The sequence below is a fragment of the Toxorhynchites rutilus genome, chromosome 2 (genome assembly GCF_029784135.1).
Source record: "Toxorhynchites rutilus septentrionalis strain SRP chromosome 2, ASM2978413v1, whole genome shotgun sequence".
Taxonomy (NCBI): domain Eukaryota; kingdom Metazoa; phylum Arthropoda; class Insecta; order Diptera; family Culicidae; genus Toxorhynchites; species Toxorhynchites rutilus.
The window spans coordinates 133,643,008-133,669,158 of NC_073745.1; the positions used below are offsets into that span (position 1 = coordinate 133,643,008).

At 40.3% G+C, this 26,151-nt stretch overlaps 2 protein-coding genes across 2 annotated transcripts; one reads left to right on the top strand and one right to left on the bottom strand.

The window, feature by feature from the left end:
- Positions 1–43: 43 nt before the first annotated feature.
- On the top strand, positions 44–12,367 carry LOC129765320 (dynein intermediate chain 3, ciliary-like). The gene is made up of 4 exons (XM_055765497.1): positions 44–708; positions 10,664–10,913; positions 11,006–11,748; positions 11,808–12,367. Exons 1-4 carry the CDS (start codon positions 325–327, stop codon positions 12,249–12,251), a joined length of 1,821 nt encoding a protein of 606 aa, XP_055621472.1. The 5' UTR covers positions 44–324; the 3' UTR covers positions 12,252–12,367.
- Positions 12,297–23,858, bottom strand: LOC129765319 (ecto-NOX disulfide-thiol exchanger 2). Its single transcript, XM_055765496.1, has 5 exons — positions 23,698–23,858; positions 22,428–23,603; positions 21,174–21,280; positions 13,095–13,196; positions 12,297–13,032 (listed from the first exon to the last, which is right to left on the bottom strand). The coding sequence occupies exons 1-5, from the start codon at positions 23,744–23,746 to the stop codon at positions 12,391–12,393; spliced, it is 2,076 nt and encodes a 691-aa protein (XP_055621471.1). The 5' UTR covers positions 23,747–23,858; the 3' UTR covers positions 12,297–12,390.
- Positions 23,859–26,151: the final 2,293 nt, after the last annotated feature.

Below are 26,151 nucleotides of genomic sequence, written 5' to 3' on the forward strand. Positions count from 1 at the left end.
TATATACTTTCGTCCCTATCGGCATTTTCCTTCACAACGTTGTGAACGAAAGTTGCGGGAAAGTTCTCCCAACTGCTCTTGTGACGTGTACGCGGGGCGCGTTTGTTACTAGTTGTATCGTGCCACGAGGGCTTGGTTTCGATACACACGCGTCGTTATATTTTTGGATTGTTGTCGTCTGATTTGCGGAAAGCTTGCGTGCGTGACGGAAATTAGGCTGTAACCGTCGTAAAAGCAGGCTAGACTATCTCCAGACCAGCTCGACGGGCGCCTTGACCTAAGTGAAAATCGTCTAGATCTACACGTGAATTATAATCTATCAAAATGAAGATCGACACCAATATCAGCAGCACTCAAATGCAGCAGAACTGGACGCGTTACATGGTAATGACCGAAACCAAAACGCTACGGAAGCCAGTTCAATTCGAAGAAGAAAATAATGTACAAGTTTCTATTGAAACTGATAAATCTATGCTGAAACACTTTGATGTTATCAATCCGGTCGAGAAAGGCATTCAGAGCACACCATGGATTCTAAACACTCCCGTATCGACAATGCACAAAAGTTTGATTTCCGCAGGAATAACGCATTACGAGGGTGGATGGCCAAAGGATATCGACACACACGATGAGGAGGTTACGGCTAGATATCGGAGGAAACAGGAAAAAAGTGAGACCTATCTGTATCAGATGAAAGGATTGACCAAGGTTAGTTTGAATTATCGATTCTCGAAATTCTATATTTTTGGGGTTAGCCTTGGCTGAGTGACTGACAGTTTCCGTACAACCGTTTTGCATCCTCAATTGGATGGTTCCAACACCCACATAAACGTTTGAGCATTGCAACACAGATAGCGCCGTTTCTGTCTATTGTCTATCTGCATTGAATGCTTCCCGAGCAGTATATGATTTAGGCGCAGGTTTGCTTTTGAACGTTGACTGACTCGAAGTTTGCAGTACAATTGCAGTTATAACTATTCGCCATTATTATGACACTGAAATTTGAACGCAAAAGTATAGCATTCTATTTCCTGGTGGCATTGCAGATTAGGCGAATTTTCAATTGATAATTCTTCAGATTCTATAAAAAAATACAATTTTTGGTTTTATTTACATCTTTTGCAACTACACACCAAAACATTTATGAGTACGAGTGAAAGGAAGAGATAATGAGTCGTCACACTCTTTTCTGGTGATTTTATTCACATAGAGTAGAATTGCGGCCAACTTTAGTGATTTCACACCAATGAGAAAATTTCCCATATTTGCATATGCTGAGTTTATTCTATTCATAATAGTTATGTATGCCTCGAAAAAGTTAAATTAAATACCTTGCCACTAACGGAGCCTGCGGAGTACCAGAACGCCCTCCACTGTACTTTGTGTCTTTACTGCATTAAGCGGATTTTGATGCAGTGTACTTTCTTTACCGCGCAAATCGTGGGACTTTTATGAATAATCCCAACAAATAAATCATTTCGGGTTCCGGCAGCCCGGAATCTCTAAACTGCAAAAACCATGGAAATCTGAGGTTTTCTGGGAATAGTGGTGCCAAATTCGTTGCTCCACATAAAGTTCAAAGAGATGTCATCAGGAATTTCGATAAAGAGAAGATTCTACGCGGTGAATCTTTTAAATCCGGGAAGCTTGACGATCTGGCAGGTCCTAGGTTCCTAGGTTTAGAAACTTTCCCACACGTACCAAACGAACGGTCAGAACCAATGCAGAACACTAAGGTTCTGCAAATAAACCTTCATCACGCTAAGGCAGCGTCGAGTGTGCTGTCTAGGAGATTTACCAAAGACGTTATGTATTTAGCTCTAACTCAAGAGCCTTGGGTCCACAAAGGAAGAACACTCAGTGCTCAAACAGGTTCATGTAAGTCATGTAAGATGACAAGCATGACTCTCCAAAAACTGCTGTCTTAGCAAATGCAAATATTAAATGCTTTCTTATAACAGAGTTCATTAAGCGGGACATAGTAGCGACTTCCCGGGATCTACATCTGTTCATTCTGACACCATTCCTAGCTAATGTAGTTGCTGGATTAGTGAGATCCTTTCAATCATATAAATCCGCAGGCGAAATGGGATTTTTCCAGCCCTGATTCAAAAAGGAGAATCAAAGCTAATTCCATCTATAATCGAAATTTTTAAAGCAAGTCTGATACTAGAGCACATCCCTACCACATGGAGAATCGTTAAAGTTGTCTTCATTCCAAAAGCTAGGACATAAAGTCGGCATTCTTGTCCAAATATCCTTTATTTAAATACCAGTTTGCTTACCGATCAGGCAAATCCACAGTCACAGCATTACACACGCTTGTGTCAAAAATTGAAAAATCTCTTTCGTCGCAAGAAACTGCATTATGTGCATTTTTTGATATCGAAGATGCTTTAGATACTCCTTCTTATCTATCAATGGCACAGGCTATGAGAAGAAGACATTTCGATGGCTGTATAGTCGAATGGATCCAAGGCATGCTCACAAATAGGTAAATCACATCGGAGCCGGGCAGGTCGTCGATATCTGTGATTACAACAAAAGGGGGAACAAGAAGGGGCTCTATCACCTCTCCTTTGGTCACTAGTGGTTTGTATCCTTCTGGGAAGCTTGGATGCGAAAGGTTTCGGAATCATGAGTTTTGCTGACGATCTAGTCATACTGGTACGTGGCAAGTTCGACGACGTGATATCGAGCAGGATGCCGATGGTCAATTGTTCCTTTCACCAAAAAGAAGAAACTGCATCTACAGTCTCTACATCTTGGAAGAGGGGAAATAAAATGCAGCGTTTCAGTGAAATATCTTGGCGTAATCCTAGATGATAAACTGAACTGGAACCCACACTTAGATTTGATCATCAATAAGGCCAATATTGCCCTATGAGCATGTTCTTAAATGATAGGGACATTAAACCAAAAATGATTATGTGGGTCTACACTGCCATTGTGCGAATAAGGATAACCTATGCCTCATTAGTATGGTGGTCAAAGACTAAGGAGACAATAGCTATTTAAAAGCTAGACAAACTCCAACGACTGGCATGCGTTGCTACAACTGGAGCAATGCGAAAGTCAACTGTGACGGCCTACTGGATGGCTTAACCAATCGAAAAAAATTATTACGCCAACTATCAAAATAATTCAACAATTGCTGAGTCTTAATAAGAAAGACTTCAGCACATTCACTGATCATATAATAGGACACTGTCCGAGTAAATACCATCACAAAAATATAGGTTTACCACAAGACAATAGTTGTCGCTTCTGTAATACCGAAAACGAAACTTTGGAACATTTGGTCTGCAATTGCGTTGCTCTAACAACTCCAGACTCAACACCTTGATAATGCTATTCTGGAGTCCAATAATGTTTGATCTGTGTATGTTTATCTCGCTCTAGCTTTCAGTCTACTTTTTCATCAATAAGCAGAAGATAGGCTTGAAACGTAGTAGAAAAAATGGGGCATCCCACAAAAGTTCAAAATATGGGGAAAAAGAAAAAAAAAATGAACGCAGTGGGAAAAAAAGTGTGGTCCGATTGAATCGTTTTTATTTTGTTGTATTCGAATCAGAAATTTTTTGGAAAACTTTGAAGGAAGGCCGGAGAATTCGGAAAATTTAATTCCCATATGTTCTACAATTACATCATGATAAGCGTTATTAGTCCATTCGATATTTGCGCTAACAAAATTAATTTTGTTCGAAAGTGGAAATGAATTTTCAGCCGAAATAACGCACTCCTATAGTTCTATCTATATCAATAAAATGGAAGGCCAAATGTGTTGGTAAGCGAAAAACCCGAGAAAGGAATCGTCCGATTTGAGCTGTCTTTATTTTGTTGTATTCGTCTCTGTCCATAGATCAATGTTATTTTATGGTTAATTTTTTTATCCGTTCCGTTGTGGTCTTATGATACCTTTATCGAGTTTTGAATTAACCCTTTTACGGTTAGTGGCAACTATATTGCCACCAACCATTTTACTTTTTTCTCTTTTAACAATAAATTATCACGTCTAGCCTTATGCGGTAACTAGTTCTGATATCTTGCAACGTGCATGATTTTTTTGAGCGCGAAAAAATCGAAAACTATTAATTTTGGAGCCATTTTTGTGTAAAAACTCCCAATTTAGAGCAACAAGAGCAAATTTCCCGAAAAATCATTGAAAAACAGTCAATTTGTTGAAGTTTTCAATACAGTATAGGACCTGCTGAATCTAACTATGAGTTTTGTGAGCTGTCTTTGTTGTAACCAGCATCAAAAGTTCGAATATAAAAGAAGCATGCTTACCATCAAGTGTTTACCGCTAGACGGGCAGAGGCGACTATATTGCCACCAATTTTTTCAATGTTTTTAACTGTTCTGCGTATTGAAATTTTTTTTTGTGTATTTTAGCATGTAAACATGTCATTGTGTTGTAGTTTGAGTTGAATACATGCCTAGTAATCACGGTCCGTTAAAGTGTTAAAGTATATCGAAAAAACAGGAAGTGGGTTATATTTATGGTATAACCGCTCTGGTTTTGCGATTCTTGCCGACTGGACTTCAACCCTTCTGTGTTTAATCGTGAGAAAATAATTATCAAAGCCTTACGAGAGTTGCTCATACGTACTGACTCCATGGATACGCGCTTGGGCAATTATGGCGATAATCTTCGAACCATTAACAAAACGCTCTATGGTTCCAAACAGCAAGGCAAGCTAAACAACCAAACGCTAGAAAAATCGACTTTTCATCAGAACATCGATCAGTTGAATCTCGATGATACCATAGATCCTATCAATCGGTCGAGATCCTGTGATGAGTCATCCTTTTTCGAGGTTTTAGACGAAGTCAATAATTCAGTAGGACAACAATCTGAAAAACTCGTTGTGGGTAACAGGCGAGTGCATATTTTATCGAACCAGCAGTCCAGCACCAAATCTCACGCGACTGCATCTACACCGGCTGCGCTTAACTCGAATAAATCGTCCCTCGCTCGATCTGAACGTAACGGTAATCAAACCAATTCTGTCATTTTCGGTCAGAATATTTTGCACGATGGCAAAACTCAAAATGGTAACAATGTTGCACGAAGTAATAGTGGTACTTCAAGTGTCGCTAAAGCTGGACCGTCCGACGATATGATCGCTTTCTACATAACTCCGTTTACTCCTGATCAGAAAGAATGTGACGTAAAGCAACACATTCATGAAATTGCAAATGTGGATACTTCGTTGATCAAAGTCACCAAGCTCGTTCCTCGTGGGAAAAGTCTGGATGACCTTTCATTCGTCTCGTTTAAAGTGACAGTCAGTAAAGATTTATCTAATGTGGTCGGCGATCCTTGGTACTGGCCTGAAGGAGTCACTGTCCGTGCTTTTGAATTCAACCAAAAAAACGGCTCTATCTCATCTCGTCTGGGTTCGACATAGCATCAGAAAAGAACACAGGACGCACCATTTCTGGCACTATGGAAGACCCTTATCCGTCTGGCATAGTCATGCTGCATCACAACCTCAACCACCAGCTTCCAAGTCGTCCTGGCCCTGTGATCAGTTCTGGAGACGGGGTCTTCCAACTTGCGCTCTCTGGCAAGTACCCTCCTATTACGAGCACCAAATACGCTGAAAAACCTTCATATTACAGCTTTATTACCTCTGGTTCTCCACAACACCATAATGAATCCTCTGCACAACAAACTTCATCTCCAGGACGCTACGAAACCGGCTTCATGGAAGCCCCTAATCCCCCTGCCACAGTCGAGATCCTCCAGCCATCGCTCAGCAGTCGTCCTGGCCCTGTGAGTGGGGTCAGAGAAGGGGTCTTCCACCACGCTGTTCTCGGCAAGTACGACAGTGTTTTTAGTTCTTCAGATTCTCATCCGTCCACTGGTTCTAGCGATGCAACCAATGTATGGTTGCCACCACAACCCGTTGCTGCCCCTGTCGATTGTGTTTGGCTGTACTACCAAAATGTCCGAGGTGTTAGGACTAAAATCGACGATTTGCTTTTGGCGGTTACGGACTGTAACTACGACGTCATCATATTAACAGAGACTGGATTAAACGATTGTATCGATTCTCTGCAAATCTTTGGATCGACATTTAAGGTTTTTCGTTGTGACCGTAGTTGTATAAACAGCAATAAAACGAGCTTCGGTGGCGTATTAATAGCGATTCACCATCGCTATTCTTGTACGCAAATCCACACGCCTCACGGGGAAAGATTGGAACAGGTGTTTGCCGTCATTGTCATCGGAAGTAAACGATTAGCAATCGGTGCTGTGTACATCCCACCTGATCGTAGTCGCGACGTGGAGTTGATAGATGAACATGTGGCCTCTGTTCGTGATCTTTGTGACAATGCTACATGTGTAGATCAGGTGCTACTTTGTGGTGATTACAACCAACCTCGCCTACAGTGGTTGCAGAGTGCTGGCGGCGAAGTTTTACCAGCAGGAGCTTCGACGGTATCTGCGTCAAGTGCTGCTCTGATCGATGGAATGGACTTTTTGAATTTAAGTCAAGTCAATTGGCACCGCAATCAACTTGATCGAACTCTTGATCTTGTTTTTTGCTCAAATGGCTGTAATGTAATCGTCAATACAGCTGTGGTTGCACTGTTACCCGTGGATACGCATCATCCACTATTGGAAATATCTCTACCAGTACCTCGTACGTGCCAGTACAGTGACGGGTATCCTGTTGCCGATGAATACACCCCCGATTTTGGAAAAATCGACTACGATGCACTTGGTTATTACCTCCCCACTCTTGACTGGACATACCTGAATGCCTGTCAAAATGTTAATGAAATGGCCTCCGATTTCTGTTTTACCATTCAACGTTGGTTGCGGGAGAATGTACCCCACAGAAGACGTCCAGTTTCGCCTTCTTGGAGTACGGCTTTACTTCGACAGCTGAAACGCGAAAAAACGCCTGTCAGCGAAAACATCGTGTTCTACAATCGTCTGACAGAAAACTCAGGTTTCAACATGCAAATAATGCGTATCGTAAGCTGAATTCAACTTTGTACAAGGCCCACGTCTTGAGAATGCAAACCAATCTGCGACAAAATCCGAGAAACTTTTGGAAATTCGTCAACAGTAAGAGGAAAAACTCAACCCTCCCAAGCAACGTGCTCTGTAACGACGTCGAAGCGAATACTCATACTGAATGCTGTGAGCTTTTCGCCAAGTTCTTTACATCCGTGTTTGACCATATACCAGCCAGTGAAGCTCAAGTTAAGTTTGTCTCCTTAGGTGTTCCTTCGGACGTCATAAGTTTGACGACGTTCGTGGTCACTCCTGCCATGGTGATCTCCGCTGCAAAAAAATTGAAAAGTTCGCTTTCGCCGGGTCCTGACGGCATACCATCGGTATTGTTCTGCCGCTGCGCTGCTGATCTAGCCGAGCCACTTTCTGTCATCTTTACCCGATCACTCAATGATGGAGTATTTCCTGAAATTTGGAAGGAGTCTTTCATGTTTCCTGTCTTCAAAAACGGTGATAAACGAAACGTCAGGAACTATCGTGGAATAACAAGTTTGTCGGCTGCGTCCAAGCTATTTGAGATCATCGTCAGTGAAGTTATTCTTACTCAATCCAAGCGTTACATCTCTACCGATCAGCACGGCTTTATGCCCGGCAGGTCGGTCACCACGAATCTGTTGAACTTCACCAACACCTGCATTACTGCTATGGAGGGCAAGGCTCAAGTCGATGTCATCTATACCGATCTGAAGGCGGCTTTCGATAGGATCGACCACAACATACTATTGGCTAAACTATCACGTCTCGGATCATCTGCAAAACTCGTGTCGTGGATGAGATCATACCTGACGGAAAGAAAACTGCGCGTTAAAATTCATGGCTGCGTTTCCTCGTGCTTCTGCAATTCTTCTGGAGTCCCTCAAGGAAGCAACTTAGGCTCTTTGTTGTTCATATTATTTTTTAATGACATTGCTGCGAAATTAGGGTTGAACTGCAAATTAATTTAGGCTGATGATTTGCAAATATTCTGCATGATCCGTTTAGCTGAAGACTGCCAACGCTTGCAACATTTGCTGAATGTGTTTGTTGACTGGTGCCATCTAAACAAACTGATTATCAGCGTACCGAAGTGCTCCGTCATGACGTTCCATCGTTCCAAAAGTCCGTTACAGTTTGATTACTGCATCGACGGTGCTTTGCTTGAAAGAGTTGAAAAAGTTACTGACCTCGGAGTAGTGCTGGATCAGAAATTGAACTTCAACGCTCATTACACCTCAATCATTGCTAAGGCAAACCGACAGCTCGGATTTATTTCGAAGATTGCGAAGGATTTCACTGACCCATACTGCTTGAAGTCCTTATATTGCGCTTTAGTACGACCAATTCTCGAAACTGCAGCCGTTGTTTGGACTCCAAATGTGATTTTCTGGAATTTGAGGATTGAGCGTGTACAGCGAAGATTCATCCGGTTGGCCTTGCGTCATCTACCTAGGCGCGATCCATTGAATCTTCCTGCTTACCCGGATCGATGCAGACTTTTAAGCCTGGACACGCTTGAGAGAAGACGCAGAATACAACAGGCAATTTTCGTATCAAAGCTGTTCAATGGGGAAGTTGATTCTCCTCGGCTACGTTCATTACTGGACCTTCGTGCTGCTCAACGACCTCTCCGACAGCGATCTTTGCTACAGAACAGATTTCATCGTACTTTATTCGGATACAACGAACCGTTATCGTCGATGATTCGAACTTTCACATTGGTGGAGGATCTATTTGATTTCGGCGAGACATCCAGCCGCTTTAAAAACAGATTAACTAGTTCGTCGATTGTATAAATAATTGTACTATATTATTATATATTTATTCATTAAGACCACAGATGTCAGATGAATCAGATTTAAATAAATAAATAAATAAATAAATCAGCCGCAGGAAGCGCGAAGAAGCCACATCGGTATCGACCGGGAACTTTACGTGAAATTCGTCGCTATCAGAAGTCGAGCGAATTGCTGATCCGCAAGCTACCTTTGCAGCATTTGGTTCGTGGAATTGCTCAGGACTTCAAAACCGACTTGCGCTTCCAAAGTTCCGCGGTTATGACGCTGCAGGAGGCCTATTCGAAGAACCCAATTTGTGTGCTATCCATGCAAAACGCGTCACATCATGCCCAAGGACATCCAGCTGGCCCATCGTATCCGAGGAGAGCGTGCTATATTAGCTTAGCATATAATCAACGGCCCTTTTCTGGGCTCCACATTTGATGGTTTAGAGTTTAGAAAAGTTTTTTACAGGCCGAGCAGAAAGGAGCATTTAGCGAAATTCGTGGTGTCGATGATAATTCGATACCGATAGGTGCCATGGATATGGATTTTATAATGAAGAATATGAAATATATGACATGATGCAGTGAATATATCCCAATATCGTAGAAATCACTTTGATGAAACTGCATTGTAAAATTATTTGTGTACGAATGCCGCAATCGATAGTCGACTCTAATTTGCGTCCTCGATTCCTCCTTTGAGCATCAATAATCTCTTTCTGGCAAAACGAAGTGGTATGAATCACATTTTTCGAAAGATGTTTTCTGCCAATTTCCTTCAATCTCCAAACATCTCTTTCTCCCGTTTGTCGTTTTTGCGTTCGCTAATCCTTTCTCACAACACCCATTTCTCGTTTGAGAAAGTGTTGAGTAAACGTCGTTTGCCAGTGCGTGTAGAGCGGGAATTCCTAAAGATTCATAGCACCTCTAATAAATTGCCAAAAAGACGTGGTCTTACGTTGATCGCACTTGATTGAAAAATCCAAAACGAAATGTATTTGGTCGCAGCATTATTTGAGTAGGAAGCAAATAATCGCTCGAAAATTACATGATTTTCGCGATGTGAAACATTTTCCGTTTTTCATGTTATGCATCCAATATTGGATACGAAAATTTTCTACTGATGGGGAAAAATAATATTCAGAAGCTTTCCTGCTAATTGAGATTGATTGAAAAATCATAAAACCAAATGTTTTTGGTTGCAGTGTTGTATGTATAGAAAACATTCAAATAAACTCTTTCGCATGAATGTATTTTTCAATTCCCAGGGGAACTGGTAGATTATTTTTCAGCAACGATGATAACAACGAGGGTTCCGCGCGCGTATGTGTGAGTGGCGGCTGCTCCGATGTTTCAAGCGGAACCGTGGCATCACTCTCCTCCTGATGGATTCCTCTCTGGCCTAAGGCGCACAAACAGGCTCTTGGTGACCCCGTTCATCAGCGCTTTCAAGATAAACGAAGTTAGGTTCACCACAACAGCGACTACATGCTCCAATCGCTGTTCAATTATAACTGAGTGGGATTTCCGAGCGGCGCTCGCTTATATACCGATTGGTGATTTCAATAGCCTGTTTTGAAAGCAATTTAAAGGCTATTGAAACAAGTTTTTGGATGAAAAAGTAACAAGTATATAACGCGTAGACATTTTACCTTTCGAATGAAGTGTTTATCATACCATTTCGTTCGGTTGTTTAGGAGTTATTAACGCTCAAAATCTCGGTCTCCGGCGTAACGCTTTCGTTTTCGAAACTTTGATTTTACACCCCTGTGTAGAAATGAAAGACGTTGTCCTACGTCAAAATGGGATAAACTATTTAAGTTTGCAGGAAACTTGTTAACATTCTTTCAAATCTTTTTTATCTCCAGACTATGGAGCATGCAATACTTCAGAACAGCGCGTGTGATATCTACCAGAACTACTTTGAGGACATCGAACAGCACGAGTTAATTGAACAGTTCAGCTCAAAAACCGTACACGTTTATAAGGATTATCTAGACGTGAGACGTTCCTGCAGCTATATCAGTTGGTCCGAGGAAGGAAACCACTTCACCTCAACTCATTGCAATATTGGAGAGATGAACAAAACGGTTACGGATTCGTATATATGGGATATAGGTGAGGTTACAACATCATTATTTCGTTTGGTTTCCGAACGACCTACAAGTTTGTTTCTATTTACAAAATTTTTCGTAAAAATAACATTTCAGAAAATCCAAACATACCGCTGCAGACACTGGTTCCTCCCTATCAGGCACGATGCATGGAATACAACTTCAAGGATGGCTGTCAGATTGCCGGGGGATTATTCTCGGGGCAGGTGGCTATCTGGGACATACGAGTAGCAGCCGAACCGGTTGAGTTAACACTTCGGGAGGCCAGCCACAAAGACGTTGTCACTAAGGTCCTTTGGACAGGCACAAAAACATCAAACGAGTTTCTGTCAGGATCAACGGATGGAAGAATTCTTTGGTGGGATATGCGAAATCTAAACGAACCGTACGACTTCTTGAACCTAGCTCCAAAGGATGGGAAAAAGGAAGACCCAACGCGGTGCTTCGGTGTCTGTGCAGTTGAGTTCGAACAAACCATGCCGAATAAGTACACTGTTGGTACGGAGAATGGTATAATTTACAGTTGCAGCCGGAAGTATAAAACGCCAGCGGATAAGATTCAAGCTCTAACCCGAGCTCACACCGGACCGGTTTATTCTGTTGAACGGAATCCACTGTTTATCAAGAATTACATCAGCGTTGGGGATTGGCAAACTAAGATATGGACCGAGGATTGCCGTGATAGTCCAATTGTATGGACCAAGGAATACGGAGTTCAATTAACTTGTGGAGTGTGGAGCCCAACACGTTGTTCTCTGGTCTTCATTTGTAGAATGGATGGAGTGATGGATGCGTGGGATGTAATACATCGCCTTGATGGTCCAGTGCTTCGCATAAAGGTAAATATCCGTAACAAATTACCGAAACCAAGTACTACATTCTGAATATTCCGAAACAGCTTTCAGATTTCCCACTGCTTTCTTTGCGCGTTCACAAGAATGGAAAACTCATAGCTAATGGCACCAACGCTGGGGCTATATATTTGACAGAGATATCCGACAACTTGACCTTCAGTTCAGCCAATGATAAACCAGCACTGTCCGGAATGTTAGAGCGTGAGATGCGCCGACAACGGTTACTTGAAGCTAAGATCAAGGAAATGAAACTCAGAGAGAAGGAATTGGAGCGGGAAAGAATCCGTCGCCAGATGCGCATGGAAAAAGAAAATTCCATCGAGGATGAAGAAGAGGAGTTGGTCGTAGACGCCCAGCACCAATTCTGGACGAAAATACACGGCCGGAAGAGTTTGAAGAGCACCTTGAAGGGTATCCGGATGAGAGATGCTGGTGTTAATTTGCTGAAACCGGGCAAAAAAGTTAGTATGAAGAAGGAAAACAAGTGAAGATGTTTTGGAAGTGATATGTCTTCAAATTGAGACAATAATGGAAACGAATTATTCAAAAATGTATTTGTATAAAACAACGGAACTCATATCTTAATTTAGATTGTGTATAATTATTGACATATACTTATTGATTCTCTTAAGATTTTTCAGACTCTTTGCACTCAAAGCCGAAAAACTTCCATTTTCTTTCTATCTTTGCCCCAATCCCGCTGACCTCTTCCCGGAAGAGATCCTGGTAACGGTGCAGCATGTCTTCTACGAGTTTCACTTTTAGCTCCGGCACATATCGGCTAACATATGACCAGATGTAATCTATGCTGGCTCCGTGCGGATGTACCACAAGAAACGTGGACACCAAAGTGATCACCTTCGCTTCGCTTGGGTCGATCGCTGCCGGGGGAGGAGTTTTGGCCGATTGTACTGGAATCGTTGTCGACGATGACATTGCACATTGTTTCTGCTCGGTTTCCGACAGTTCGCATTCGTCCAACTCTGAGTCACCTTTGGAGGATGAAGTGTTCGTTGCGCACAGAGAGAGCTTTGATTGTGTATTGGCGATTTTCGTTTTCAAAAGAAGTTGTTTCACGTTTGCTTCTTTTAGTTTGTCTTCCAAACTCTCCATCTTGTTCTGTCGTTCGATTTCTTTGGATTTATTTTCCAGCAGTTGCGTTTGTAGATTTCGAATAGTCTCTTGAAGAACTTGAATTTGCATGGTCTTGACCTCTAGCTCCGAACGGGTTGATTGGAAATCAACTTCCGATGAGCTATCGTTTCGTTCCTATAAAAGGAATTCAATTGCGTGAAATAATGAATCAGAATTTAGTGATTTGACATGATCACCTTCCGTACGTCCCATCGGGACTTTTTTCTAGAGGATCCTTCATCCTCGGATAGATCCATTTCATCGTCCATAAAGTCATCCAACTGAACACTTCTGATCTCCTGTTCCATAAACGTGCATTTTTATATCATCGAAGAAAGTGGAGAAACAATTCAGACAAGTTAGGAACATTGAATCCACTTGTTCGTGTTTGATTAATATACTTTAGAGCTAATCATCATTGCTGAGAAGATAATATAAAAATATTGCTTTCAAGAATTAATTTACTGTTCTTATTGGATTCCTGTCTTATCAACGTTCCGTACGCGAGTTCTTCCTTGGACCGCTAGCAAAAAATTAGGAGCCGTTCGATTCACAAACGCGTTACGACGATAGTGTGTCCGAATTGTGATAGACATTTGATGCGTTTGTGTATTGATTGTTTTCCCCATTTTTGCTAGCGTTTGTACTAGTTTGCAGCGAGGGTTCACTCGTTATTACTCGTATTACTTACCTTGGAATAGTCCTTTATTATAACTCTATTTATTTTCTTAATTTATACCTTATTTTATTTAGAAAGACACTTTATGTTTGTTCAAGAAATAGTTGAAGTTGATATATTGCATGCATGTGAAGAGTCTGGAAACAACAACCCACGATAGAAGCTATAGGATAGTTAGGTGAGGTTATTTTGTTCTGATTGGGATCTAATATCTGCAAAAATGTGAGTAGTTTTGTTTCATGACAATATTGACTAAAAAAAGTCCATAGAAATTAACGTTGAGTCCGGGGTATGATCAACAATGGCAGCAGCTGATAATAGTTTGAACTTGAGTTTTTGTTTGGGTAGACTGTGCAAGTTTTGTTGATTCAAGCTTTGAATAGTGGACAACGACGTCGGCCATGTCCTTGCAGTCACCAGGGGAAGCGAAGGAATGTAAGTATGATATTCGCTCCTCTCCTCTAAACCCAGACAGCAGCAGATATTCTTTGAAACACTAACGTGATTGTGAATTCATGTGACGTTTTCCGGCACACGCGCTAGAGAGACACAAACAGCTGAGTCCTCTTTGTGAGTTAAGTGTGTTTTTGTTTGTTTATAATAAAGGTCGCGAAACAGAGTTTTCTTCGAGAGCGCGTCTTTCGGATGCTTAGACAGCTGTGCAGAAGTGTCTAAACGAGTGCTTCTTTCCGAATCGATGGAAGGTACAAAAACTGTTACTATTACACATACCAGGGAAGACGTCAGATGATCCAGCATCGTATAGATCAATATGCTTGCTAGACGCTTCTGGAGAGAATTATTCTCAACCGGCTAATGTAATGCACGGAGAGAACTCATGGCTTATCTGATAAACAATTCGGATTTCGGAAAGGGGGATCTACGGTAGATGCTATTCGCATAGTGGTCAAACGCATCCAAACAGAAGCGTAGACCACATGATGAGAGTCCCAGACTATCTGGGCAGAATTTAGTGAAGCTATTTTGAGAAGCGGGTGCAGGTCTACGAGACACGCATAGGCCGTACACAAAAAATGTATGTACGAGGACGTAATAAATCTGAATCTGCACTGGCTTCGCGGATGACATTGTTATCCTTATGACAGGAGAATCCTTGGGATGGGTTGAAATCTTGCGACCGAGTCGATATGATCGGATGTTGGATGCAAAGTGTGAAATCGTAGATAACCCATATCAAAACGGAAATGTTGAATGTCAGTAGCTGAAGGGTGGTGCAACGGGCAGAAACCGCCATTCGATAACCTTGAAGCGAGATCTAAAATACCTGGAAGTGCTGGTGGATGATCGACAGAATTTCAACAGCCACGTCGACTACGCTTGTAAAAAGATTACAAAGGCAAACAATGCATTGACGGGAATCATGCCCAACTGTTCTTGTCCAAGCAGCAGACAGGGGCATCTCTTGGTTAGTGTCTCCTCATCGATTTTACGGTACGGGTGTCAATGCAGGACAGGTAAACGGAGCCTTGTGCGATGGATGTAAATGCTGTGCTGAGCAACAAAATGTAGATACGAAAAGTAGAGAAAAGGGTATGAACAATACTATTTAGCATAAAGAAATGGTGATGTAGGACTACGTCTTTCTTTTCTGTACTGGAGTGTAAGCACAAAGTTTCGAAAACGAGAGCGTTACGATGGAGATGCAAGGTTTTGAGTGGCCATACTTCTTTGCCGACTGAACGAAGTGGTATGATAATTACTCCATTCGTAAGATAAAATGTCTAAGAATGTCTTATCGATCAAAAAACTTGATTCAATAACTCAAAACGAGCTCTGAAAGAAAACTATTGGAATAACTAAATCTGTATAAAAACTTGCACCAGCTCGGAAATCCAATTAGTTATGTTTGTGGCATGTTCTCGATGCCAACCAAAGCACTCTGCTCTTCTATTTTGCTATTTTTTAGCCGATGCATGTAATCCGGCGAAACCTATACTCGTATGCACCTGCACACCCGAATGTGTTTCCCTAACACAGACGTAAAATCAAGAAACCTGGGAAAATCTTCATTGCCGATACATGCAAGCTACGAATACATTTGTACTCGCTTGCATTTTTGCAACTCGCAATGTGTTTCCCTAACGTGGACATAAAACTGAGGATCCTAGGGAAGTCGCCACCGAGGGTCTAAACAAGCTGTGAGGCTGCCAAATACTTTTTCTAAAGATTACTTGTTTCTTAATTTTCTATAATATTCGTTCTCGCCGGCATTAGTAACATAGTCCTACAGTGTCTTGGACGTCATCATTCTGTTTTTTTTAAACGCAAAAAGAGTAGAAAGGTCTGAGCCTAGAGGCACGGCCGTAAACTTGACGTAGGAATTTGAGGACAATTGCTTTCGATAATAGAACCTTCCAATCTCATCTTTTTTTATTCTGAAAGTGCTTACCATCGACAAATGTAGAATCATTCGTAATATGCATCGACTCACCTTGTTCGTCGCAAAAAAAAACATATGAGAACGTAGAAGGAAACCATACCATGGAAAGGGTGCCGACTCAATGTCAGAAAAAAAATCCCTGATATTCCCTGATTTTCCAGAAAATTTTCAGAAAAATTCCAGATGTAAACTAGTAGTCAAATTCTCTACTAGTACTTTGTAGTTCCTAAGACATTTAGTTAGCATTAACAATGAAATTTATGGACGTCTGTCGATATTTTCCATTAAATGAATTGTTTGTGATTTTTGATTGAGTCAAAAGACGACCGAGAAGTGTCGTAAGATTTAAAAAAAAAGATTTACTTATTCAAAGTTATCTTGAAAAAGTCTTCAACGAGTCTTTTGACGTAGAACTACGTCTTTCATTAAGGGTGTCAAATCAGAAAACAGGTCACGTTTTTATGAAATAAAGTTAACGTTAATAACTATTTTAAGATTTGTTTAATATGCCATACATTAGAAACCCCTTGTTAGTAAATGGTTGAATTCATGAAAACTTCAAGTGTTTCTATTTTCCCATACATTTGTTCTGTCCATTTGAGTGCTTTCCCGAACAGAGCTATCAATAGCGAGCAACTTATCGACGACCAACGGAGGGGAAATCGTAGGATTTAAAGTCTCCGTGAACAAAGGAAAAGAAGAAGAATGAAGGGGAATACTTGCCTAGAGTATAAACAGTGGATCTCGCTGAGGCAAACTTTCATTCGGCATCGGACTGTTGAGTAATCCAGTTCACTTTGCTTTCGCTGCGCTTCCATCTAAGATCGGACCCCACCAGTGGTAATCCAACTTGGAAATCGTCGTTTAATTTTTCTGTTCGTTTTTCGCGTTATTCGTATCGTGTGTTCTTCTTTCCGCATCATAAATTGGACGCTTCGCGTAGTGTGCGATGAGCAAGAAGAAGATGAAGGCTGGCTCGAGCCCTGCAAAAAACGAACGCATTGCCAGGGGCAATAAAATTTCGAGTTAAGCGTCATCTAATGATGCACGCGGTGTTGGTGCAGTGAAAAGCGCTCGCACTGAACCGAGCCTTCGCGAATGTGACACCGCACCGAACAACAGCGAAGTAGGCGATTTCGGCGCGTAGGTCGAAAATGTAAACGCCCATGCAGCAACCAAAATCAAGCTCAATCCGCTGGTGGTGAAGGCGGTCGGTCTTGACAAACTCATCAGCGAATTCGCATCGATGGGTGTTACAGCAGAGTACAAGCTGTGTGACATAATTCGGTCTTTTTCCAAGCAGTTAACATTGTTTATTCTTCATAAGGGCATCGTTTGAGCCTTTGAGAATGGACAATGCATTAAACTGACGTTATGGCGAAGCAGACGTTAAGGTTGTGCACCAAAAAATTATTTGAGAATACTAAGCATCTTGAATATCTTACTGGAATGTTATAAGTTATTTGGGTTCGCGTGCCAGTCGCAAAACTGCCTTCAACTAGGATTGCATTTGCGCTAATATTGATCATAATGAAGCATTGCTACTGTTTTCGAGGTTGTTATTAACAAAAAGATTTAATAACAACCATCAAGAAAAGTAAATGTTCTGGAATTTTGTATATGATTAGGTTTTGCTTGCCAGTAGCAAAACTTCCTCCACTAAGGGGGACAGCTGCGCTTATCTCTAGCATAAGAAAGTAATGCAACTCTTTTCGATGCCAGTAATATTAACAGAAGCGTTTCTTTTGAGAATAGCGCAAAATGATGAGAAATGTTTATATTGCTAGTAGTTTCAAGCCACCAATGTATGGTTCTGTATGCATGCTATGGTGAACGCTTGTTTGGTGCTTGGTTTACACTTAGTTTGTACGAACGATATCTAGAGGTGCGATTCCTTTGAGGCAATACTAAATAACATGTAGCATGATATTTGATACTTGCAAGTGTTGTCATTGTTGTTGTTTACATGCGGTGCCAAAGATATATTGATGTAGTTATGAGCAGAGTTGCAAAATCTCACACTCACTTTACTGACAGCGCAAGATATTGAGACAACATCAAAATCAACCACCAATTCCCCTGCAGTTCATGACAAATGAACTAAACTTAATTCCATGCAACCGACACTCCGTCACGTGGAACATTTGGTTTTTGCATTATTCCCCACACTCATTCGTTCCACTGTCTCACTGAGAATTTACGCCCGAAATTTTCATACGCATCTTCGATCAGCTAACAGTGGAAGGGAACAAAATTCCAGGAAATATCATCTCACTGACACCGCGTCAGACTTTTAAACGCGTGTTCGTGTGTGTTTTCCTAGTATGTTTCTAGCCCCGGTCCCATTTTTGTGCCGCTTATTGCACACACATCGATGGGCAACGGCACATTTGAGTGCTGAGTTTATGGGTGTATGACCAACGAAAATTTCACCAGGACGCAATGAAAGGTGATATTTTCGGCTTGAGCATTCACTGACATCGAGAATGAACTGATATTTCTGTTGATGGAACGAAAACTATATCAAAACAAACGAGATGGTGAGCCAGCGGTCATAGGCACAGCGGCACCGCGATAGAAAGAAGTGAAGAATGTCGGTGGAGATATTTTGCACTGATAAAAATTGCTTTTCGATTTCAACATGTTTTTTCGAAATTTTGCATCCTTGGTTATGAGATATGAAATAATGGTGCTGGTGCAACATGTATATAATCGACTGTAGCCGAGTCTATGTCAATTTCGAAAAAGGCTTCGAGGTAAATTTTCAATGCATTGACATGAAATAAATTGCGACATACGATCAGCTAGTGTATTGTTTTGCGAGGGCAAGAATGAATCATCAATCAATTATCAACTGATTCTACAATGAAAAACTCATTTCAGAGATTATTCTACTAAGCAGTTGTTTCTAAAATTTCACAGCATTATAGAATAATATCCGAAGGTATAAACAAGCGACTTATATAAAATAACAGCGTAGTTCTACGTTAACAATGCGGTCGTATCTTGGACACAACCTCCTATAATTTTTTTCATTCTAATTCGTATCAATTTCATGAAACTGTTACGATTTTAACGAAATGCTTTATCTTGCAATCTGCTCCCGTGGCCGTTCTATTAACTTTGATTCATATGACGAAAAACGGCCACAATAGAGCAAAGACACGATAAAGTTATACAATTGTTATACATTGTTATACATTGTTATACATTGTAGTACGACAATGCTCGGTCGCATGTCGCGAAACCGGTCAAAACATACTGGGAAACGCTAAAATCTCTTATCCCACCAACCGTATTCTCCAGACATTACTCCGTCCGATTACTACCTTTTTCGATCGATGCAACATGGCCTGGTTGACCAGCACTTATCCCGTTTTGATGAAGTCAAAAATTGGATCGATTCGTGGTTAGCCGACAAACCGGCCGATTATTGTTGTAACTAGCGATGGGCAATACTTTGAATAATAAATTCGTAACCATTTTTGCAAAATAAAGCATTAATTTTTGAAAAAAAAAACAAAAAACTTACCGGTACTCCTATTAGAAATCATTTTTTATAAAAAAAAATTAGAATTGCCGAAACTCCATACTATTGGCTCAGTTGACAGTCGGTAGGTCTGAAATACCTACAAAGAGTCAAACTAGTAAATTAACTTTTTTTTATATATCACTAGCTGGCCCGGCAAACATCGTCCCGCCGAAAATTTATTTTGCGTTATCACATTCACGTTTTTTTACTAAGCGCACGTTCATGGGTCCAATCGCAGAACTGTTCATTGATTGATTTACTAATCTACCCTTTAAAATTACCTTTGACTATAAAATTCTTAGTACTTCTACCAAAACTCGTTATTATAATATCAGATTATTTTCAGACACAATTCTCGTTCAAGATTTTTCAACCACTTGCAAATAATAGATAGAATAAAGACAGCCCTAAATCGGGCAATTCCTTTCTCGAGTTTTGCTCTTATCAACACATTCGGTGATCCATTTTTATTTATATTGATAGAAGAATATATAGGAGTGCGTTTTATCACACTATCAGCCCCCTCTCCTTCAGAGAGAGGGGAGGAGTGTCTATTTACCATAGGAATGTTTCGTGCCCCTAGAACCTTTACATGCCGAATTCGGCTCCATTTGCTTGATTAGTTTTCGAGTTATGCAGAAATTTGTGTTTCATTTGTATGGCAGCACCTGCCTGAAGAGTTTTGCGACTTCCACGAATGTGTTGATTTGGGAATTTCGTCTGCGAATGATCATGAAGCTAATAGAATGAAGATAACTCTCCGACGATTGAAGTTCGATACAGAGTACGCGGAGTGAATAACAAAATAAATCACCGATCCGCATGATTTTAGAGAAGTTTTATCGTTTATTTTCTCTGATTTCTGAAAGATAGTTCTCCGCCGTCGCTATTGGATTTCGAATGAAAATGGAGTGATCGATATTAGAATATATGGCCGGTCCAATTAATTGTACAGGTTTTCCTTCTCAGGCAATGTCCGAATCATATTCTTCGGTAAGACACAATTTCTAAGCGGTTGTGAAACAACACAAATCGTATTCGAATAATGAAACGTTCAATATGAAATTACGACCGTCCGATGAGGTCGGATGGAAGTGCTGTTAAAATTCAAAATAGAAATATTGACCCTATTAGGTTTCATAACATCTGGCAACACATTCAAATAAAAAAAAAGAATCGGAAGATAACGGTAGCATTCAATGAGTTAGCAGAGAAACTATTTTGAGGTGGAATAAGACTGAGGCGGATTTGCGAACAACAGTGCCAACACAGAGAATAGACTGATAGCTCCAATGAGGGGATCAGTAGGTTCTTGGTGAAATCCGACTGTAGGCTCACGACGAGTTTTCAACGATATAATAAAAGCATAAAATTTCTAGTTAATATGAAATCTGACTTTATTTTTATATCACACCAACATGTGAAATGAACTCGAAAATCTGACTCTCATTTTTGCAGATATATCAGTAGGCAAACATTGTAGAAAAAGTAACCTAATGATGGAAGCTGTTAGTTTCGTGCGGTTTTTTTGGCAAAGAACAAGCTCTAACATCAAATACGAAAATACGATCAACAAAACAAAACCAAAAAAATAATGACGAACCAGAAGCAAAGACTAGCGCGACTGGATGGCGGAAATGTAGGTAAGGATTTTGCATACATACCAGCGATTGCTTCTTCCAGGCATCGATGTTCTTTCTTTGGGCTTTAGAAAAATGATCCCAAACCTTCTTGTGACTGGCCGCATTGAATACTTTTTCAATCTGATTGACTGAATTGGAGTGAAGTGGAAAATAATAACAGTAATAATAATGATAGAGCATCTTCCAGTATTGCTGTATGTTTCTTGGTTCTATAGGAAAGGAGGGGGAGATTATCCATATCGTGTTTTAATCTAGTTCATGGTACGCAGTCTTTTTTTTTCTTCAAACAGATAATCATACAAAAGCTAAATGTAGCAACGCGTTTATATATACAGTACCAATTATGATGTAAGCCACCGTAGAATATATACCTCTTAGCCGTAATTAAATTTCCCTTTCGCGAGGATATACCAATGTTTGAGAGGAGTTTATGTTTTAGGGATGTAAAGTCAACATTTTTGAGGTTGACAGAAGATGAATGTAGAATAGTGAAGAACAGATTTTTACACATTCATTACCGGGTATCTTACCACTGCACGCACAGGCGCTCATCTCTTGCAGTCATCAGAAATAGACACATTTCCTCCAGATTTGAGCTACTTCCCCAGTACCATAAAATCAACTACATACCTTCGGAGATTACAAAATTGATCTCAAATTTAAGTGCTTCAAAATCACCCTCATTCCGGATAGTCACTAGTTACATTGGTGTGAGAAAGAAATTAATTTTGAAAATACAATACCTTCCAAAATTACTAGGAATGCGAGGTTTTCATTTCCACTAACAACTATACCCACGTTCAACATTTTGAAATATTTCCTGCCAGTACCGTTGGCCCATAACTAGGTACCCTGATGATATGGAAGGGACAGGATTGAATGAGTGGGATGATTGAAATTAGTCAAGTGATCTTCCAAAAGTCTTTTCGAATTGAGGGTGAATATGAAAGAGAACTCAGACGTGAATTTTAAAGGATTCAACTACATTTACATTGTAAAGAGAAATTTCAGGTTTAAGTCCATTCCACTGGAAACATGATTCAACTTTTTGTTCAATATACACAGCAGGAAAATCACTTGACATGCCTTGCCCAGATTGCCACAAATTGTTTTCATGTAGGATACTAAATCAATTTAACCAACTTACTCGTGAATATGATGTAAACAGTTCTTGTGTGGGAAGAAAAAAGGAGAATTTTGTCCCTGGCCAATGCTGCGGCTATTTCTAACACGTAAACTCTACAGTAAATATGCAAGAAAGAACCATTAACTTACATTGTCCTAGCATACTCTGCATCTGCTTGCGGTAGAACTCTTTCGCTCGGCACAGCTCCTCATCATTGATTCCTTTCTCGTTAAGCAGCCGGCGAACGTGCGAATTGGTGCTCTGAATCATGGTGTAAAAGGTGTTTGCATTCTTCTTACTACAATCACCTCGTTCAAGCCAAGTAATCAATGTTAGAACGGCTTTAGTGAAAGTTTCATCGGTTTTCAATTTCTCCGCAACCGATGTAGCTTCGTGATCAGTATAGTGTATGACCGGTTGGGGAGATAACGGCCGAAGGCGATCCTCATCAACCCGCTCCCGATGACGTCTTTCACGTTGCAGTTTACGCTGTCGGCATTCGTAATCATACTGATCATCGCGAGCGTGCGCGAAATCTACGTGTAGTGTACCCAGCGTGGCCGGATCTTTCTGTTCCGGCGTGGGATAATTGAACCCCCCATTATTTAATTTCACACGGTAACCAGATAAATAAATAGCGGAATCAACCGATGCTTCGTATACAAAACGTATGTGACAAAAATTCTTCTTCGAGTAACGAAGTGTTGTAATCTCCCCGCATCGCTCGAATATTTCTCTTATGATTTCTTCCGTTATGGAATTGGGTAAACCACCAACAAACACCGTCCTGCATCCCGGTGGACGATCGATTGTTTTCGGCGGCTGAGCGGTTGGGTTGGGTGGAAACATAGTGCACGATTTGCAGTAAATTATTTCTTTGTTTCCTTCGTCCGATCTAACCATTCCTAACGCTTGTTGGGACATATCCACACTGGCCCCAATCTGCTGAGCCGCCATCATGGGAAATGTCTGCATCCCAATCAGAGATGATCCATCCATCATGTTGACCATACCTGGGGTCATCATCATAAAACCCTGGGGTTGTGGAATCAATTGATTGAATAGGATTTGTCCTCCATTATCCATTCCCATTTGGCCACTCTTCTGTAACATATTATCTTTCTTCTCGCCAGAATTCCCTTCCTTAGAAGAATCTCGTTCGGAAGCGGATTCCAAATCCATCGGAGCAGCACCAGACAGAGACTGGCATTGCTTGCGTCCATATTCCAGTGTGCTGTTATTCATTAGTGAAGACGGTCCACCCGTCGATGAAGCGATGGACTGCGCGATGAAGTTTCCATTAGCAATACTCCCCATTATAGGATCTGCAATGAAAAACAAAAATAGCAATGAAAAATCGATTCACGCTCAATGAACTTCGGAAGATTTTATCTGCGAATCTGGACGCAGTTTACTCACGCATTGTGGCTATTGTATTGCCGGATAGAGAATTCAATGCGAATGACATTACTTTTAAATGCAAAAATTATGTTCAATCTGCTAAAAACACAAAACACTTTCTGCACTCGATTTTACGTAAACACAGCACCGTGAAAATTTTCACTTTTGATGAATTCAGCGATTCCAGGGCGTTCAGCACGGTTTGTGTCCGGGCTAAATGAGGGGTAGGATATCAAACAAATGTTGTTTATTTTGACATCCATTCGCGATGACAAATGCATAGTGTTGACCAAGATTGTGGAGTTAACAGGTGGCTCGTAATTTACACTATTTAGAAAAGACGTATGAGGAATGGCAAGACGAAAAGTTTGGATTTGTTTATATTATTACTTACGTTGATATGGTTACATTTGATTTCGTCGAAGGTATTTGAAGCAGTATAATAAATAAACAGTTGTCGTTGAAAATTGTAACCTAGTAACCTTTATGCATATGCTTCCGCCAGCTGGCTCGGCTTATGTGATTCAAGGAATGCTTTGATCGTGGTACCGTCACTGGCGTATAATTATCTTGGTGTTGACCAAGGAAAGTGAAGTGGAAGGTAAAACGTAATGTCAGAATTGGCGTTCGGACGTATCCCGTAAGTTTGAATTTATTTACATAGATGGTATCCAAACAACATTAAACATTGACTACAGTTTCGCCGGCACGGTTGATTGCCGTTATGAACCAGCACAACAAATAAAGCTGCAAATTATGCGCCAGTGGCGGTACCACGATCAAAGCATTCCCTGAATGAATCATATCACATTAGCCGAGCCTGCTGGCGGAAGCATATTCATAAAGGTAACTAGGTTAGTATTTTCAACGACAACTGTTTATTTATTATACTGCTTCAAATACCTTCGACGAAATCAAATGTAACCATATCAACGTAAGTAATAACATAAACAAATCCAAACTTTTCGTCGTGCCATTCCTCATACGTATTTTCTAAATAGTGTAAATTACGAGCCACCTGTTAACTCCACCATCTTGGTGTTGACGTCTGGTGCGACCAAGACGGGTCTAGGGTACTAGGTGAGGCCGTTTCGTCACTAAGTTGGTAGGGGAGCGGTATATGAAAACAGTTCGGAAGAAAGCAGAAGGGGAATTATTTGCTTGTAGCGTGAAAGAGACAGACTGATCACGAGCGAGCTTCGACACTAGCGTAGTGTTTTGTTTACAAATTTTACTTCACATTATTTTATTATTTTGGACACGTAGTCCTAATTCTAACTTAACCTGTTGTTTTTATTTTCCGTCCTCTCCACCAAAACTTATCATTATGAAGATTTTTTCTTCAGACTTAATTTCCGTATGAAATTTTTTCACTGCTAAGCGGCTGTCCACATACCTCACGGATAGAAAAAGCACGATTTTAGATTGTCCCCCCCACCCCACCGTGGACTAGCGTGGATATTTTTCATACCCCTTCCCCTGTTGTCTTTATGGACATTTCTTCATTTTTTGGGAAAAAATCGAGAAAATTGATGAGTTGCACCTCAATTCTAATTTAACTTTGTTTCTATCCTTTGTTTCAATGTTGAGGAAAATGTTAGTTTCATTAATATTAGCAATATAGTAGCAGAATAATTGTTCCCAATTCTTTGATTTGTACCCCAATCTGTGAAGATGCGGTATTGCTGTCTGTTTTTTTTCGAAATTCTTTTTAACTTATCACGTTATATTACCAGCAATTCCAAATGAAATCGTCCTGAAAATGCAGATTTCGAAAACTTGTATTTTTGATTCCAATGAAAGTGTGTATTCCGCTTGGGTTGGAGGAAATATAAGTTTTTCACAGCAATTGGGAATTTTTTGACTCAAGCGTAACTTTTGAAAATGGCGTATCGATTTGAGTTAGAGAAATCTTTCATAATTTATATATCAAAAAATATGAGTTGTACCGAAATAGTGTGTTAGAAAGAGTTATAGAGTATTGTTGCCTTAATTCAAAAAAAGGTATACACTGAGAAGAAAAATTAGTACTCTTTTTTTTATTTACAAAATAAAATTTTAATTTGCGATATCAAAAAATATGTATTTTTTTATATTTTTTTCAATTTTTTCATATAAAATAGAAGTCATGTAGAAAATTTAAAAAATGGGCTCAAGTGGGTAAAACTATTTTTGACGAACTTTGTGGAACATCGAATTTTTATGAATTTTCGAAACTTCGAACTTTTGTATGTTAACAATAATTTTTAGCCACAAATTATGAATACTGATATGATTTAAAACAAAAAAGATCTTTATCAATCTCATTCTAAATGCAGCTATTCTCGAGATATTTAAAAAAAAATATTTCTAATTTATTGTATTTTTTATGATAAATAGGCCCTTTAAATATGTTTGACGTGTTATATCATCATGTTCATGAGATTTTATGAATTCGCTTATAATTTCCAACAACTTTTCCAAGTTTATCGT